Source organism: Porites lutea, chromosome 4 (genome assembly GCF_958299795.1).
Source record: "Porites lutea chromosome 4, jaPorLute2.1, whole genome shotgun sequence".
NCBI classification, from domain to species: Eukaryota; Metazoa; Cnidaria; class Anthozoa; order Scleractinia; family Poritidae; genus Porites; species Porites lutea.
This window is the reverse complement of record NC_133204.1, coordinates 3,962,818-3,983,094: the sequence shown is the minus strand read 5'-3', so window position 1 is coordinate 3,983,094 and position 20,277 is coordinate 3,962,818. Positions and strand designations below refer to the sequence as shown.

Below are 20,277 nucleotides of genomic sequence, written 5' to 3'. Positions count from 1 at the left end.
TGTTGTTGACTATTCGGTACATTATAATTGGCCATACATGACCTGCCTACCTCCTCAAGGCTAGCCCGGCTGACAGAAGACGGTCCCGGGCGATGGAAGGTAAGCCTTCAGTGCTTTCCCAGGCTATGGATTATACGAGAAATCCAAACGTTAAGGCTGTCTACGCCATCAGAGAAGATTTTAAAGAATGTATCGTTCAAATAAGAGGAATGGGGTGTCTTGTCAATATGAAAGGCTCCAAAAGATTGCAACTGATGACTTGTTCCGGCGTCCTTGACGGTGTTGCTGGGCAATCTCTCGACCTTGTGATGGATCGATTTACCAGTCACCCACTCTCCAATGATGTTGAAGACTACAGATTGAAATATCGAACAGACAAGAAAGTTGACAGCTTCCGTTTTGTTCCTGTGGAAAACAGTTCTGAAAAACCAGATAACTGGCCAAGTCTCACCTTACGAGTTCCTGAAGAAGTGACCAAAGACTTCAAGGTGATTACGTTTTTTGGAAACCAGCGCTTTACACTGGATCTGACGTACAATAAAACTGTTAACCGGCATAAGGTGGTCTTTAAAATACCGTGCATCGTAGAGAAAACGTCTATTCAGGGAGCACCGATCATCGATCAGCAAAATGGAGTTGTTGGACTGTTGCAATGGAGCGACGATGAGAAAAAGTTCATTCCAATTTTTTTAAAGGAGAACATACTGACTGAACTTGGTAAGTGTTAAGTCTTAAGTCTTTTAAATCTTTTGGTACGATTTATCGGGGAGTGGGAATTTTCTCGAAAGATTGTTGAAGCGAAAATTAAGCGAATACACTAAAGAAGTACGTACATGTATACACGCTTTATAAGTCTGGGCGCCATCTTGAAATTTCAATGAATGACGTCATTCGCGGAAAGCTCATACTACACGTGGCCAAAATGGCTACCAAAGATGATAGCTCTGTTGATGAGGATTTTGCAGTGTGTTCATATAAAAAGGAATGTTTTTACTCTATATCAAGAGGAATATTTTCCTTATACAATGTCTTTATGGGTATGTTATCGTAACTTTAAAGCTTTCGTGCAAAGATATTCCTGGATCGATGATATTGAGGGCAAATGAGAGCTGATTTAAGGATGGTGCCCACTAATGGGAAGCATTTTTTCCCAGAAAATGACTATGTGAGACAAGTAGATCATATCAGGGGCAGTGTATGACATTTGCAGACTGCAGACTGCAGATCACGGATTGTAGATTGTAAATTAAATGACACCAAAAATCTTCCTAATAAAGGTGACGTCATCAAAAATATAACATCGTGTGAAAGTGAGAAAGTAGCCTGGGAACAAGGTTGATATTTTTGCAAAAAGTTACATTGGCCTCATTCTCAAGATGCTGTTGGCTATTCTGTCCTGCGTGTTGCGCATTTCTTTCGCGCAGCGCGCGACTACTTTGGCATGCACAGAAAATGTGCTCAGTAACAATAGTGGGCACCATCCTTAAATGCAAAAAAAATGCGAATTAACCCATTCGCCCCTGAACCGCCCATAACCGCCCGTGCGGATCCACGTCCTTTCTACCCTTTGTGATGTCATCAGTTTTAATGGTCAAGGACAACTTTGTCCGCTAACTTGTGCAGAGTGAAGAGATCTTTCAAACCATACCAGAATGAGCACAATTCAGTCAAGGAAACCGGAGAAAGAGGCAAAAAAACATGTAACATTGACCTGAAAATCTCCATGAAAATCTTGTTCCATTGCCCACCTACCTTTCCTTTCACCTAATCCTAAGATCCTAAAAGCTTTCCTAAAAAGTATTCCCACCAAAATGAAGCCTACTAAATGCCCAGCAAGAGAAAAAAAAAATGAGGCAACAAAAGCGAAAAAAGAACTATGTCGAAATTTTGCTTTCTGCGCATGTTGGAACTTCGCAAGCTAATATTTTGCATCTGGATCAGAAGGCCGCGAAGTGTACGACCTGTAAAGCGGTTTGTGGTAAGTTTTATCTCTTGATAGCATAGCAGTGACCAGAAAACTACTCAACTAGCTTCAAAATGCGTTTTTCGGCAAAATCTCCAGGAGCGAATGGGTTAAAGTTTTGGCTTACTCATCGTGGCCTACATCAACAGACACGAGCTTAACTTCTTCCCAGGTAATCTCTTTTAGCAATGGTTTTGATACTTTTTCATTTTTTATGTGGGCCTTTATTACACCTTTTGTTGTTCATTACAAGGAAATACGAAATCATTTGCATGGAACGGCCACCAATAGTGCGAAGTTACATTCATAAGCATGAAAATACGAACATTTGCACATAAATCAGATTCAATGACGATTTTTGCATATTTTTAATCAACATTCAATAACACTTATGGGCATTCATATGCATCATTGGGTATACAAAAGAGAGAAATATACTTTTATGAATGCCGACATCAAAGTCATTAACACCATTTTGAAAGTCAATAGGGACAACTACTGACATACATTAAAGTGCAAACACTATTCATTAACATTTTTATGACACTGTTTGCAATTCAATAGCATTTCTGGACAACCTTAGGATGGATAAGACAAACATTAATGTACTTGTACAATCAATTGAGTGTTCTTTACATTTAAATACAATTTAATATACAAACAATAGAAATTCAAACAAATTTGGCCTGAATTTCAGTCCGTTAAATGTATATCCCTCAAAAACCTCGCTATTTAAACATTTTGGGAGGTAGGTTTGCATGAAATGGTACCCCTTAGCACATTTAGCTGCAGTCACAATGTCATGTTTCAGCACAGAGCTTCAAGCACTGCAGTTGTTGTTTCCGAAATCCGCTAGTGGGATTGCTAGGGCTTTGCCCTCTCATTCCTGTCATACCGGTACATCTTTAAATTTCCGGACTTGAAATGTCGGCCTTTGGTGTCGCTTTCAGACAACAGTTGGGAAGCATAAGTTGTGCACGTATTGGGCTGGAATGGCCAAATCTAGGTGAGCTGGCACTCCGTCGTACCCAAAGACCACCGACTTATCAGGATCCATTTTTTCCTTGCCATTGCCTGAAAGTCACCGAAAAACCGACACAGTATTCATTACTCCAGCAGCTGCCGAGGAAAACATTTGATGGGTGATATTGCCATAGTCAAGTTTTGTCCTTGTTGACTGCACACTTGGTTGTACCCCCTCCACTCCCTGTCACGTCCCACCATGACTTCTGGCAACTAGGGTAACTGTATAGCCGTAGCCGTCGACGAACACACAGAGGCGAAGAACGGTGTGAACTGGACACAAGGTTCCACGGGTAGTGGGTTAAACATCTCTCTCTAACAGAGGCAAACTTCAGTGTTATGACCACTATTCCAATTTGCCAAGACCTAGAGCTGTTGTTGGCTCCTTTACTGAATTCCCAATTGACACTGACACACCAGCTTGAGTGGGATTACAAAATTAATGCCCCTTTTTTCAGAAGGACCAATTTATAAGTTGTTTTAAAATTCCTAATCCATCCTTAATTGAGAATCAAAAGGTCTGCAGAGCAAAAACATGTTGTGGTTTCAAAGTGAAAGGTCCAAGCTAACTATAGCTGTAATTTGCACTTGTTTGCGAATCGAATCAGTGGAAACTCAACAATGGTAGGCCTGAGCTCAAAAGGGACCACTTTTTCATGGTCATTGGGTTCGGCAGGATTAAAGTGGTGCTGTCTTCAATATCTTATTTTGAATCTTAGGGATAAGGTATTGGCTTGTGTACAGAGCATTTAAACACCGATTGAGGGTAGGCTGCACGTTTTCAAAAGCTACCAACCACTATTAAAAGACAATACAATCCAATACTCCTAAAGTCATCGCATCCCTAAAATGAAATTAAAAGAAAAGACAATTGTATGTTTCTGCACCTAATAATATTAATAATATTCAATACTTATATTGCGCTTTTTCTATAAAAATACTCAAAAGCGCATAAAAAAGCAATAAAGACTAAGTTACACACCTTAACGGTCGAGTACTCCTCCCTTTTAATTCGCTGCAGCCGTGCTAGCTTTTAATACATGCTGATCGCTTGGTATCTTATGTCACATTTCTTAGTGTTGCATTTAATATCGAATATATCCCTGTATGACTTGCAAAGACTAACCGCACAACTACGATTACTTTAGCCTGGGAAAAGGATTCGCTGTTATTTGTTAATGTTTATACATGAAAAGAAAAGAATAAAGTGATACTTTGCCTCTCGTCCTGACATGGTACTGTCATGCAAGTCAAACCTCAAAGATGACGGCTGAAGTCTTTCCGCGAATGACGTCATAAATTAAAAATTCAAGATGGCACCCAGACTTATTAAAAGCATGTATAGAACGATTTTCGTTCGACCTTGAAATTAGACTGCAAAACAGTCCGTATTTTTTGCGTATTCAAGTGCGCACGAGCAGTCAAACAAAAGGTCTGGAACAAGGCTGAAAACAGAGAGTGAGACTGGGGAGAGATGCTAAAAATATGGACTGTCCGTTCTGCATACTTTATATTCATTCGAATTACCCGCCTCTCCCAGCCACGGGGAATTCCCATTGGCTAAATTTCGATGCAAGCTGTCATTAATGTTTTCAACAAGTCATTTGCAATATTCCGTGGAATGATGAATTCCTAAAGCTTTCACTGTAAAATGACGGATGTTGATTGCACTTTGGAGAAATTAAACAACCTAAAACCCTTCATCAGCCGCAATGAAGAACTTTACATTTCTAAAGAGCAAAAAAAGAAAATGCTCTTGCATCAGAGGGCAAATCATGCCGACCAGAGAAAATCAATATTCGTGTCATGACCTCTGAGTTTGAAATATATTTAATGAGCGGCCAAAATTCACATTTGCTTAGTCAAAATGTTTTCATCCAAAGCATAATCTACCCGACAAAGAAAACAATTCATTGGAACAAGCAGTATTTTGGAATGAGGTAAAAGTTGTGTGTTGTCTACTGATCCCCCATTTTTACACAAGCGAGATAACAATGACTGTCGGCCGTTGCAAGGAACTTGAAGAACTCTTTGCATGAACAGACATCTGATAAATAAGGCTGTTGGTAGGACACAGAAAACATCCTTTCCCCCGAGCAGCAACTCCAAAGCTTCCCTCTGCTCCGATTTTAAACCAAATCCCAATGCCGAACTGTGTTTTGAAGTTCCATAAATTATCCAAAGCGCTCGGCTCTTTCAGCCTACTCCCCCTTCAAGGAACAGGCGCAGGCTTTGTTGGTGTGCATCCACTTCCACTCATTTTTGATCCTCCACTTTATATACTACATTTCACAGAGAAGCAACACTAAAAACTGCTTTAGAATTACTGCATACAGGATCAAGATTCAAAGCCAAGTGCAGACAATAACATGTGCAATTCTCCCTCAAAATCAATAACCGAGTGTATCAAATTCATAAAGAGGGTGGAGTTGTGAACAGATTTTTGACTGCTTGACGACATTTTTGAACTCCCTGGTCAGAACGAACTGATTGTATGGAAAACGGACAGTCGGTTTTTTTTGCTCACATCACAACACGCCTTATGGGCACGTGAGGCTCGCACGCTTCGCACGCGCAAGACTCTTACACCACGCTTTACCGATTTCTTTACTGGTTTTGAGAAAAAACCGACTGTTTTGCAGTCTACCTTGAAATGCAGGGGTTTCAATAAAAATTAAAGTAGCCAGCAGGTTTGAATAGAGTAACCAACTGTATCAACAAGGGGCTGTCATTAGTCTCGCTTGCGTAAGCAGCAAGACTCATAATCTGCAAGCCGTTTTTCTTTGTATTTAGGACACAAAAGGGCGGTTGGGGTCCCAGGCATTCCTAGCAAAGACTGTGGAAACTAGGAATAAGAATTGTTGTGTGACTGAAGCCATGCATGTTCTGAGAAGAAAGCTTAGGAAAAATTAATAAATGCGATTTGGAGCGTTCCGGAACAGATCAGTCCATGAATTCTATCACTTGAAAGAGTTGATAACTTTGGAACAAGTGAACACTTCAGTGGTCGGAAAATCTTAATTAGCAAAAGCTAACAGTCTGGTTGGGTGTTGTAAACTTTTATTGTATGTAAATGAGTCTTGTGATGAGCATGCGATTTATTTTCGGCAATGATTGAAATGACATTCCAATGTTCTCATCACGTTTTTGATCTCTGGCAATGATGTAATTTCTCTCAAATCAAGGCCCTTGAATTTTTGTGTAATTATACATGGGTATAGCGAGTGCAACCACAGACATATCTCCAGTCGTGGCTAACACATGTGCGAAATCAATAATTCAGAAAAAAAGTGTCAAATACAATATAAAAAGGTACACCTTTTGCTGTTCATTAAGAAAAACTAGGCATTCATTTGCGAGAAATGGCGACCAACAGCGCGAAGATACATTCGTTAGTGCAAGAAAGCAAACATTGGTGCATAAATCACATTCAGTAATGATTTTTGCATTTTAATCGACATTCAATAACATTTTTGGGCATTCATTTGCGTCTTTGACATACAAAAGAGTAAAATATACTTTCATTAACTCCAACATTTGAGTCATTAACATTACCTTGAAAATCATTTGGGACAATAGACAAACATTTAAGTCCAAACGCTTTTCATTAACATTTTTACGACAGTGTTTGCAATTCAATAGTATTCCTGGACAGCTTTAAAATGGATAAGAAAAACATTAATGCGTTTGTACAATCAATTGATACCAATACCAATTCCCCCCCAAAATTGGCCTGAATTTGTTTAAAGAACCATGCCATACTTCGCCACTGTGTGTTAATCGATGCCGCTATACATTTACCCTAGACAGCCAGAAGTCATGGTGGGGCGCAACAGGGATTGGAGGGTATACCGCCAAGTGTGCAGTCAACGAGGACAAAACTTGACTATGGCCATTGCAATATCACGTAGTATCAAATATTTTCCTTGGCATCTGCTGGAGTAATGAATGCTGTTTGGTTTTTAAGTGACCTTCTGGCATACGTACACAGCTTATGCTTCCCCCTCTCGAAATCCTTGAAAAAGTTTCAAGTTATCTGAAACCGACACCTAAGGCCGACATCTCGCGTCTGGAAATTTAAATGTGTACATGTATTACAGGAGTGAAGGCAAAGCCCTAGTAATCCCACTAGTGGAGTTCAGACACAACAATGCAACTGCAGTGCTTGAAGCTCTGCACAGAGACGTGACTTTGTGACCGCAGCTAAATGTGCTAAGGGGTACCATTTTCATGCAAACCTACCTCCCAAAATGTTTAAATAGAGAGGTTTTTGAAGGATATAGATTTAATGGACTGAAATTCAGGCCAAATTTGTTTGGATTTCTATTGTTTAATTGAAAATCAATCTTTGTAGATTAAAAGTAAAGAACAATCAATTGACTGTACAAGCGCATTAATGTTTGTCTTGTCCATCCTAAGGTTGTCCAGGAATCCTATTGAATTGCAAGCAGTGTGATAAACATGTTAGTGAATAGTGTTTGCACTTTAATGTATGTCAGTTGTCCCCATTGACTTTCGAGATGGTGTTAATGGCTTTGATGTTAATATTAATGAAAGTATATTTTTCTCTTTTGTATGCCGAATGACGCATATGAATGCCCAAAAGTGTTATTGAATGTTGATTAAAATGCAAAAATCGTAACTGAATCTGATTTATGCACAAATGACTGCCTTTTTCTCGTAATGGACAGCAAATGGTGTAAATGTCCTGAAGAATACTCGACCTTCAATATTGTAGGAAGTAAAAAACCTTTAGTGAGTAAATCCTCTTTTGTCTAGAATTAATAGCCTCCTCATTTCTTTTCTAATCTCCAAAAAACCATAAACACCAATATTAGGTCTGAGCATTCTTCCGCTTTTTCTAGGGGAGGGGGTCTGGGGGCATGCTTCTTCAGAAAATTGTGCCATTTCAAAAGCCCTATAAAAATGCGATTTTCAGTGTTCTGGGGACTAAATTGAGGACAAAAGGGCATGTTTTTTATTCAAGAAAATGTAACTTTCATTCAGCTTTTGATATATCAGTGACACAATCAATTCCTACAGGCAATGAGCAAATGATGAAAAGTAGATTACGTACATGTACCTTAATTTCCACGTAAGCAAATTCTGTCTCTTGTCACTCACCAAAACTCACTCCCGCAGCAAACTAAAGGCCCATGGGTATAAGACTAATGCTAGCCCTATGGTTGCAAGTAAAGTTTTAAACTTTATGTCTTGCTTTTTACAATATTTTTATTATTAACAGCTCAGCAAAATCTTGCAGAACAACCAACAACAACTGATGGTCCACAAGGTGTGTATGGATAAAATATGTGTTGATTTGGAACATTAAGTTACCAACTGTCAAAACACTAAAATTGCTAAAATCTGCAAAAACTCTTGAGACTTGATCAAGGAACTAATGTTGAATACAATCCATTTATTATATTGCCACCTTTATTGGTGGTTGATGTTGAGCTGTCATCTCTTAATGGCAGTTTAGGATTTCATGAATGGCAACTATGAGTGCCATTTCAAGTAAAATGCTAAATATTTCATTTTTGTGCCAACTTTCTGAAAATAGACTGGCTGTGGTGCAGCAGGAATATTTACTATGATCACTTTTTGTTTTGACCATGCATGGCACTTGAAAAATTATATAAAATACAAAAACTTTTCCATTGGCACATGTACTGTAGACTAATTATTTTTTTGGAACACAACTGATAAGCTTCTTCATAATTACATTTGAAGCCCACCATAAGCAGTCTGTCAGGGCCAGACAGAAAAAGCATCCCCTCAGGAGAGTTGTCTGCTTATGGAAGGTTGAAAATACAGCATTAGCATATTGTATGTCAGTAGACCTATGACAAAAACAATGAGATTTAAGCAATGCTGGCTAAAGTCTTTTTGCACTGTTGTTGTTTTTTTAGATAAATTACACATATCTGATATGCTTATGAGCATACTTCTTTGGCATCACAAAACAATTAATATACAGAGTCCCCATAAAAACATCAATTCCATAAGGCTCTATTAATGAATTATTTCCCATTTCTAATATCCACTCATCATGGTAATTGCATAATTTTCTTTTATTCTCTCGCATGTGCGAGAGTTTGCATGCAATGAGAGTTTGTAAACACAGTTGTGATGTGAGCTAATCATGAAAGAACGAATTTGAGAAAGGTTTTGAGTTAACGGGGCATTGCGCGAGATTTTGAGGGGGTATGCACTAAGGGGTTGGGAGAATTCTCGTTAGTTATGCATAACTGTTTTGAATTCTCCCAAAACCCTCTTGTGTTTATATAAGGCTATGCAAACATGGAGAACATTTTCTATCTATTGCTTAAATCGCGTGTGCATGTAATAGACATCTGACATGGCGGAGAAACATGGCACACAATGTACTTTGATTCCAGATTGATTTCCTACCAAATTGTACTCACCTCAATGCAATTACTGCGCTGAGCACTCGTCTGATTTTAGAATCTTGTGTATGATTTCAGACCTTATACTACTACATGAAACATTTCTGCAACTTGATTGGCTTAGAAATCAGTTGTGTTGCAGCTGCTCGGAAGCTCTCTCCTGATTGGTCGCAGGAAACAATGACATGTCATTCTTCCCATTGTTTTAGTATTGTTTTGGCGTCAGGGAAACACACCAGTGGTGACTTCTCTTCCGAGTAGCTGCCACAAGACCCTGTGAAATACCTACATGTGAAAATTACAAACATTTTGCAGGTAGTAGTATAAGCAAATAATAGCATGATTTGTATGTGATATTTGGCATAAATACCACTCGTGATATTTCAAAATTGTCTCAAATTTCATTCGCCTAACGGCTCGTGAAATTACCTATAACAATTTCGAAATGCCACTCGTGGTATTTATGCCCAATATCACTACAAATCATGCTATTACGTATACAAATTGCACTCCACTCAGTGCAATTACCATTATTAATCATCTGCCTTATGTCGATGTTCTTATAGTGACTCAGTAACAAGATCTTAACTACTTTATCCACTTCCAGTAGGTGGAGCCCCCTTTAATGGTACATTACCTGATGTGCCCAATGTATCAGTACAATGTTCAGAGGCCGGAGGTATGCAACACCTATATTTATATTTAAAGGGGACAGATAGCAAATTGTTGTTGTTCGAAATATCTATTTGTTGTTACTGTTTATCAGGAGGATGCCTAAAATGTGTGCAATTTCACAATTGGTTTTGGCTCTATTAAATCCTATACCGACTGTAGAACCTTTTATGAGGAGCCACTCACAATGTGAGCACGGTAAGGGGGTGTTTACATGACACCGGGCGACTTTCGCACTGGAGTCATTAACATTATCTTGTAAATCATTGGCCAATATTTAAGTGCAAACGCTTTTCATTAACAATTTTATGACAGTGTTTGCAATTTAATAGCATTCCTGGACAGCTTTAAAATGGATAAGACAAACATCAATGCGCTTGTACAATCAATTCAGCATTCTTTACATTTAATGTACAAAAATCTATTGTCAATTAAGTAATATCAATTCCCCCAAAAAATTGGCCTGAATTTGTTTAAAGAACCATGCCGTACTTCGCCACTGAGTGTTAATTGACGACTGCGGCTATACATTTACCCTAGACTGCAAGAAGTCATGGTGGGGCACAATTGGCATTGGAGGGCATACCGCCAAGTGTGCGGTCAACGAGGACGAAACTTGACTATGACCATGGCAATATCACCTAGTATCAAATTTTTTCCTCGGCAGCTGCTGGAGAAATGAATGCTGTGTCAGGTTTTAAGTGACCTTCTGGCACGGGCGAGGAAAAAAATGGATCCCGATAAGTCGGCGGTCTTTGCGTATGACGGGCTGCCAGCGCCCCTAGATTTGGCCATTCCCGCCCCGTACGTACAGCTACACAGCTTATGCTTCCCCCCCTCGAAATCCTTGAAAAAGTTTCAAGTTGTCTGAAGCCGACACCTAAGGCCGACATCTCGCGTCTGGAAATTCAAATGTGTACATGTATTACAGGAGTGAAGGCAAAGCCCTAGCAATCCCACTAGCGGAGTTCAGACACAACAATGCAACTGCAGTGCTTGAAGCTCTGCACAGAGACATGACATCGTGACTGCAGCTAAATGTGCTAAGGGGTACCATTTTCATGCAAACCTACCTCCAAAAATGTTTAAATAGAGAGGTTTTTTGAAGGATATAGATTTAATGGACTGAAATTCAGGCCAAATTTGTTTGAATTTCTATTGTTTAATTGAAAATCAATTTTTGTAGATTAAAAGTAAAGAACAATCAGTTGATTGTACAAGCGCATTAATGTTTGTCTTATCCATCCTAAGGTTGTCTAGGAATTCTATTGAATTGCAAGCAGTGTGATAAACATGTTAATGAATAGTGTTTGCACTTTAATGTATGTCAGTTGTCCCCATTGACTTTCGAGATGGTGTTAATGGCTTTGATGTTAATATTAATGAAAGTATATTTTTCTCTTTTGTATGCCGAATGACGCATATGAATGCCCAAAAGTGTTATTGAATGTTGATTAAAATGCAAAAATCGTAATTGAATCTGATTTATGCGCAAATGTTCGTATTTTCACGCTAATGAATGTATCTTCGCACTTTTGGTCGCCTTTTCATGCAAATGACTGCGTATTTTCTCGTAATGAACAGCAAAAAGGTGTAAATGTCTCGAAGAATACTCGACCTTCGATATAGTAGGAAGTAAAAAATCTATAGCGAGTAAATCCTGTTTTGTCTAGAATTAATCGCCTCCTCATTTCTTATCTAATCTCCAAGGAACCATAAACGCCAATATTAAGTCTGACCATTCTTCTTCCCCTTTTTCTAGGGGAGGGGGCCAGGGGGCATGCTTCCCCAGAAAATTGTGACATTTCAAAAGCCCTAAAATGCGATTTTCAGTGTTCTGGGGACTAAATTGAGGACAAAAGGGCATGTTTTTTATTCAAGAAAATGTAGCTTTCATTCTATTCAGCTTTTGATATATCAGTTACACAATCAATTCCTACAGGCAATGAACAAATGATGAAAAGTAGATTACATACATGTACCTTAATTTCCACGTAAACAAATTCTGTCTCTTGTCACTCACCAAAACCCACTCCCGCAGCAAACTAAAGGTCCATGGGTATAAGACTAATGCTAGCCCTATGGTTGCATGTAAAGTTTTAAACTTTATGTCTTGCTTTTTATTGGTACTGATGCACTAGTGGTAACATAAACTTGACAATCAGTCTTTGACTTACAATATTTTTATTATTAACAGCTCAGCAAAATCTTGCACAACAATTAAGAACAACTGATGGTCCACAAGGTGTGTATTAAGTTTTTTCCTTAATATACGCGCGAGTTACTGGAGTGCCTCCTCGGGATTTCGCCTTCTGGGGCATATAATGTCATCAATCCTTATTACGGGGCGAAATGCTCAGGGAGAAATGAGGGCTTTAAGGTGTCGCTTGTACGCAGGCAACATACTGTCCAAAATAAAGAGAGGGCAAATTAGTTCTTTCATTCAGTTAAGACAATTAACTGTCCTGCAATTGTTTCAACTAAATTAACTGGACACAAGGTTCCACGGGTAGTGAGTTAAACATCTCTCTCTGACGGAGGCAAACTTCAGTGTTATGACCACTATTCCAATTTGCCAAGACCTAGAGCTGTTGTTGGCTCCTTTACTGAATTTCCAATTGACACTGACACACCAGCTTGAGTGGGATTACAAATGCCCCTTTTTCCAGACGGACCAATTTATAAGTTAATGTTTAAAAATTCCTAATCCATCCTTAATTGAGAATCAAAAGGTCTGCAGAGCAAAAATACGTTGTGGTTTCAAAGTGAAAGGTCCAAGCTAACTATAGCTGTAATTTGCACTTGTTTACGAATCGAATCAGTGGAAACTCAACAATGGTAAGCCTGAGCTCAAAAGGGACCACCTTTTTCAAGGTCATTTGGGTTGGGCATGATTAAAATGGTGCTGTCTTCAATATCTTATTTTGGATCTTAGGGATAAGGTATTGGCTTGTGTACAGAGCATTTAAACACCGATTGAGGGTAGGCTGCACGTTTTCAAAAGCTACCAACCACTATTAAAAGACAATACAATACAATACTCCCGAAGTCATCGCATCCCTAAAATGACATAATTTAAAAGAACAGAGGATTGTATGTTTCTGCACCTAGCAAAAAAGCAATAAAGACTAAGTTACACACCTTTACGGTCGAGTACTCCTCCCTTTTAATTTGCCGCAGCCGTGCTAGCTTTTAATACATGCTGATCGCTTGGTATCTTATGTCACATTTCTTAGTGTTGCATTTGTTATCGAATATATCCCTGTATGACTTGCAAAGACTAACCGCACAACTACGATTACTTTAGCCTGGGAAAAGGATTCGCTGGTATTTGTTAATGTTTATACATGAAAAGAAAAGAATAAAGTGATACTTTGCCTCTCGTCCTGACATGGTACTCAGTCACTCAAGTCAAACCTCAAAGATGGCGGCTGAAGTCTTTCAGCGAATGACGTCATAAATTAAAAATTCAAGATGGCACCCAGACTTATTAAAAGCGTGTATAGAACGATTTTCGTTCGACCTTGAAATTAGACTGCAAAACAGTCCGTATTTTTGCGTATTCGAGTACGCGCGAGCAGTCAAACAAAAGGTCTGGAACAAGGCTGAAAACAGAGAGTGAGACTGGGGAGAGACGCTAAAAATATGGACTGTCCGTTTTGCGTACTTTATATTCATTCGAATTACCCGCCTCTCCCAGCCACGGGCAATTCCCATTGGCTAAATTTCGATGCAAGCTGTCAAGTAATGTTGTCAACAAGTCATTCGCGATATTCCGTGGAATGATGAATTCCTAAAGCTTTCACTGTAAAATGACGGATGTTGATTGCACTTCCCTTGCGAAATGAATTCCCAGAGTTCTGGGAATTCCTAGGAATTCCTAGGAATTCCAATTTATTCCAAGACATGCAAATGAGCAAAGATAAAAAACCTTGGAATATTTAGGAATACTTGGGAATGGGTTAAAACACTAGTGGGAATTTTTGGGAATTCCTAGGAATTCCCAATAATTCCAAGTTTGAAGGATACTGTCTTTGGAACTTATGGGAATTATTGGGAATTGCTTAAACACCAATGAGAATTTGTGGGAATTCCTAGGAATTCTCAATAATTCCAAGTCATTGTTAACTTGGAAACACTGGCTTAATTTTTAGGAAAAACGATAACTGTTCAAAGGTAATAAAAAGCGTAAAAAATTTTAATAATCATTCCTTTAATTGCCTATAACAACAAGGATTTCTTGACATTAACCAGCATCTATATACAACATTTATTGCGACTTAAATCTTTAAAAAAAATTATCAACAATAAGCACGATACTGAAAGCTTATTCAAAGTGCCACTTCTCGTACCTGAGCTTTCCAAACATGTCCACAACACGTTTTTCATCGCGGCTTTGCCTAATAAAAGGTCATCGCTTCTTGAAAAAACAACACGAAATTTTCCTCTCGCTTCTTATACCTCAAAAGCGTTGGAATATTTTATTTAGCTCTGAAAACGACCGCTTTTTTCAACTTGATCATCATCGAGCAAAATCATCCGCCATGTTTGAGCTATACTGGTTACCAGTCTCCCCACTAAGTGAAGTGCGTCATCACGTGCGCCTTTTGAACCAATGGAAAAGTGTGAAATGAAGTTCCGTTTGGTGAGTTCAAATTCACGCGGACTTTCATTAGCAAGAGCTTAAGTATTTTGCATCCGAAATGGACGTTATTTTAAACGCGCATTGTTCATTTATTTTGTTGTTGACACATGAAACGTGCTTCCAGTCATGTCCGAGAACGATAAGTCAGCTGGATTGTGAAAGGTAAAGGTACGTTCCTGCTTCGTAATGTGTCTTCTGATGGTAACCACGTACTCAAATAATGAAGCTGGAGATCAAAGTGAAATTATAGATCGTTCCGATATATGAACACGAAACTTCAAGATGGCATGGAAAACCATTTATTGGTTCCTTTTTGTTTACTGGAGACATAACTGTAGTCGTTGTTGCAAATGGTTGATGGAATTCTACGTGAATAAGCTAATACTCGATCAGATTCTGGCGGATTTAATACAGTAGAACCTCGATAACTCGAACTCCGATAACTCGAATTCCCCGCTAAGTCGAACTAAATTTGCTTTCTCTTGATCAAGATTTCACTGAAATTTACCCCGATAACTCGAATTCCCCACTTAAAATCGAACTATTTTTCGTTTCCCTTTAGAATTCGAGTCACCGCCTGGGTTCTACTGTAGTCATGGACAAGTATGTTTAAACGCCATGTACTACAAGTATTTTAGTTTCCAGTTCATTATTTTGTTCTCAATTTGAGAGCTGAATTAAAAGTCGGGCGACTTAATAAGGGCTTAGCAGATAAGCTTGCTGGAAGCAAGTTGGCCTGACTTTTTCTTTTTTTACACATATGTTCCCGCTGTAAAGTTAATTCAATCAAGACTCTTTTGCTGTATTATTCCAGTTACAAATGTGTCCCACAATTTTTCAGTAATGACTCAAGAACAATTTATATCTCAGGACTTTACTTGTTTTATTCAATTTTGTAAAAAACAAAACATGTACCATAAGATGTGATTTTGAACATTATTATCATAAACTTGTTTAAATGCAATTTCCATGCTTTCTCCAGTTGGTAATTAATCATTAAATTTGCGTATACTTTACTTTCCTGGCACTGGATGTTGATTGATGACATGATGTTAAACCTGTAAACTCCTAGAATTCCTAGGAATTCCTAAGAATTCCTAGGAATTACTAGGAATTTCTGGGAATTTCTAAGAATTTTTTGTGCTTTAGATCTTGTAGGTTGGAATTCCTAGGAATTCCTAGGAATTCCAAGTCCAGTTTCATTTCCATTTGGAATTTCCAGGAATTTCTAGGAATTTAGAACCAGAACTTTTTAAACTGGGAATTCCTAGGAATTCCAAGTCCGAATTTACCGTGAAAATTCACACCTATGATTCCTAGGAATTCCTAGGAATTCTTAGGAATTCCTAGGATTTTTTTCCTAGGAATTCCTAGGATAATCCTAGGAATTCCTAGGAATTCCAAAAGTTATTTCGCAAGGGTTTGGAGAAATTAAACAACCTAAAACCCTTAATCAGCTGCAATGAAGAACTTTACATTACTAAAGAGGAAGAAGAATACTCGACCTTCGATATAGAAGGAAGTAAAAAATCTATAGCGAGTAAATCCTGTTTTGTCTAGAATTAATCGCCTCCTCATTTCTTTTCTAATCTCCAAGGAACCATGAACACCAATATTAAGTCTGACCATTCTTCTTCCCCTTTTTCTAGGGGAGGGGGTCTGGGGGCGTGCTTCCCCAGAAAATTCTGACATTTCAAAAGCCCTAAAATGCGATTTTCAGTGTTCTTGGGACTAAATTGAGGACAAAAGGGCATGTTTTTTATTCATGAAAATGTAACTTTCATTCAGTGTTTGATATATCAGTTACACAATCAATTCCTACAGGCAATGAACAAATGATGAAAAGTAGATTATGTACATGTACCTTAATTTCCACGTAAACAAATTCTGTCTCTTGTCACTCACCAAAACCCACTCCCGCAGCAAACTAAAGGCCCATGTGTATATAGCCCTATGGTTGCATGTAAAGTTTTAAGCTTTATGTCTTACTTTTTACAATATTTTTATTATTAACAGCTCAGCAAAATCTTGCAGAACAACCAACAACAACTGATGGTCCACAAGGTGTGTATGGATAAAATATGTGTTGATTTGGAACATTAAGTTACCAACTGTCAAAACACTAAAATTGCTAAAATCTGCAAAAACTCTTGAGACTTGATCAAGGAACTAATGTTGAATACAATCCATTTATTATATTGCCACCTTTATTGGTGGTTGATGTTGAGCTGTCATCTCTTAATGGCAGTTTAGGATTTCATGAATGGCAACTATGAGTGCCATTTCAAGTAAAATGCTAAATATTTCATTTTTGTGCCAACTTTCTGAAAATAGACTGGCTGTGGTGCAGCAGGAATATTATTTTACTATGATCACTTTTTGTTTTGACCATGCATGGCACTTGAAAAATTATATAAAATACAAAAAATGTTCCATTGGCACCTGTACTGTAGGTTTATTTTTTTGGAACACAACTGATGAGCTTCATCATAATTACATTTGAACCCCACCATAAGCAGTCTGTCAGGGCCAGACAGAAAAAGCGTCCCCTCAGGAGAGTTGTCTGCTTATGGAAGGTTGAAAATACAGCATTAGTACATTGTATGTCGGTAGACCTATGACAAAAACAATGAGATTTAAGCGATGCTGGCTAAAGTCTTTTTGCACTGTTGTTGTTTTTTTTTAGATAAATTACACATATCTGATATGCTTATGAGCATACTTCTTTGGCATCACAAAACATTAGTCACCATAAAAACATCAATTCCATAAGGCTCTATTAATGAATTATTTCCCATTTCTAATGTCCACTCATCATGGTAACTGCATAATTTTCTTTTATTCTCTCGCATGTGCGAGAGTTTGCATGCAATGAGAGTTTGTAAACACAGTTGTGATGTGAGCTAATCATGAAAGAACGAATTTGAGAAAGGTTTTGAGTTAACAGGGCATAGCGTGAGATTTTGAGGGGGTATGCACTAAGGGGTTGGGAGAATTCTCGGTAGTTATGCATAACTGTTTCGAATTCTCCCAAAACCCTCTTGTGTTTATATAAGGCTATGCAAACATGGAGAACGTTTTCTATCTATTGCTTAAATCGCGTGTGCATGTAATAGACATCTGACATGGAAGAGAAACATGGCACACAATGTACTTTGATTCCAGATTGATTTCCTACCAAATTGTACTCACCTCAATGCAATTACTGCGCTGAGCACTCGTCCGATTTTAGAATCTTGTGTATGATTTCAGACCTTATACTACTACATGAAACATTTCTGCAACTTGATTGGCTTAGAAATCAGTTGTGTTGCAGCTGCTCGGAAGCTCTCTCCTGATTGGTCGCAGGAAACAATGACATGTCATTCTTCCCATTGTTTTAGTATTATTTTGGCGTCAGGGAAACACACCAGTGGTGACGTCTCTTCCGAGTAGCTGCCACAAAGACCCTGTGAAATACCTACATGTGAAAATTACAAACATTTTGCAGGTAGTAGTATAAACAAATAATAGCATGATTTGTATGTGATATTTCAAAATTGTCTCAAATTTCATTCGCCTAACGGCTCGTGAAATTACCTATAACAATTTCGAAATGCCACTTGTGGTATTTATGCCCAATATCACTACAAATCATGCTATTACGTATTCAAATTGCACTCCACTCAGTGCAATTACCATTATTAATCAGCTGCCTTATGTCAATGTTCTTATAGTGACTCAGTAACAAGATCTTAACTACTTTATCCACTTCCAGTAGGTGGAGCCCCCTTTAATGGTACATTACCTGATGTGCCCAATGTATCAGTACAATGTTCAGAGGCCGGAGGTATGCAACACCTATATTTATATTTAAAAGGGACAGATAGCAAATTGTTGTTGCTCGAAATATCTATTTGTTGTTACTGTTTATCAGGAGGATGCCTAAAATGTGTGCAATTTCACAATTGGTTTTGGCTCTATTAAGTCCTATACCGACTGTAGAACCTTTTATGAGGAGCCACTCACAATGTGAGCACAGTAAGGGGGTGTTTACATGACACCGGGCGACTTTCGCACTGGAGTCATTAACATTATCTTGTAAATCATTGGCCAATATTTAAGTGCAAACGCTTTTCATTAACAATTTTATGACAGTGTTTGCAATTTAATAGCATTCCTGGACAGCTTTAAAATGGATAAGACAAACATCAATGCGCTTGTACAATCAATTGAGCATTCTTTACATTTAATATACAAAAATCTATTGTCAATTAAGTAATATCAATTCCCCCCAAAAATTGGCCTGAATTTGTTTAAAGAACCATGCCGTACTTCGCCACTGAGTGTTAATTGACGACTGCGGGTATACATTTACCCTAGACGGCCAGAAGGGGCACAATTGGCATTGGAGGGCATACCGCCAAGTGTGCAACGAGGACGAAACTTGACTATGACCATGGCAATATCACCTAGTATCAAATTTTTTCCTCGGCAGCTGCTGGAGTAATGAATGCTGTGTCCGTTTTTAAGTGACCTTCTGGCACGGGCGAGGTAAAAAATGGATCCCGATAAGTCGGCTGTCTTTGCGTATGACGGGCTGCCAGCGCTCCTAGATTTGGGTATTCCCGCCCGTACGTACACAGCTTATGCTTCCCCCCCTCGAAATCCTTGAAAAAGTTTTAAGTTGTCTGAAGCCGACACCTAAGGCCGACATCTCGCGTCTGGAGATTCAAATGTGTACATGTATTACAGGAGTGAAGGCAAAGCCCTAGTAATCCCACTAGCGGAGTTCAGACATAACAATGCAACTGCAGTGCTTGAAGCTCTGCTCAGAGACATGACATTGTGACCGCAGCTAAATGTGCTAAGGGGTACCATTTTCATGCAAACCTACCTCCAAAAATGTTTAAATAGAGAGGTTTTTGAAGGATATAGATTTAATGGACTGAAATTCAGGCCAAATTTGTTTGGATTTCTATTGTTTAATTGAAAATCAATTTTTGTAGATTAAAAGTAAAGAACAATCAATTGATTGTACAAGCGCATTAATGTTTGTCTTATCCATCCTAAGGTTGTCCAGGAATCCTATTGAATTGCAAGCAGTGTGATAAACATGTTAATGAATAGTGTTTGCACTTTAATGAATGTCAGTTGTCCCCATTGACTTTCGAAATGGTGTTAATGGTTTTGATGTTAATATTAATGAGAGTATATTTTTCTCTTTTGTATGCCGAATGACGCATATGAATGCCCAAAAGTGTTATTGAATGTTGATTAAAATGCAAAAATCGTAATTGAATCTGATTTATGCGCAAATGTTCGTATTTTCACGCTAATGAATGTATCTTCGCACTTTTGGTCGCCTTTTCATGCAAATGACTGCGTATTTTCTCGTAATGAACAGCAAGTGGTGTAGATGTCCTGAAGAATACTCGACCTTCGATATAGTAGGAAGTAAAAAATCTTTAGCGAGTAAATCCTGTTTTGTCTAGAATTAATGGCCTCCTCATTTCTTATCTAATCTCCAAGCAACCATAAACGCCAATATTAAGCCTTAGCATTCTTCTTCCCCTTTTTCTAGG

The 20,277-nt window shown here is 38.4% G+C and overlaps 1 protein-coding gene across 1 annotated transcript; it reads left to right on the top strand.

Annotated features, from left to right (window-relative positions):
- Positions 1 to 94: 94 nt before the first annotated feature.
- Positions 95 to 16,791, top strand: LOC140934041 (uncharacterized). The gene is made up of 5 exons (XM_073383724.1): positions 95 to 717; positions 8,232 to 8,279; positions 10,004 to 10,075; positions 12,266 to 12,313; positions 16,730 to 16,791. Exons 1-5 carry the CDS (start codon positions 126 to 128, stop codon positions 16,789 to 16,791), a joined length of 822 nt encoding a protein of 273 aa, XP_073239825.1. The 5' UTR covers positions 95 to 125.
- Positions 16,792 to 20,277: the final 3,486 nt, after the last annotated feature.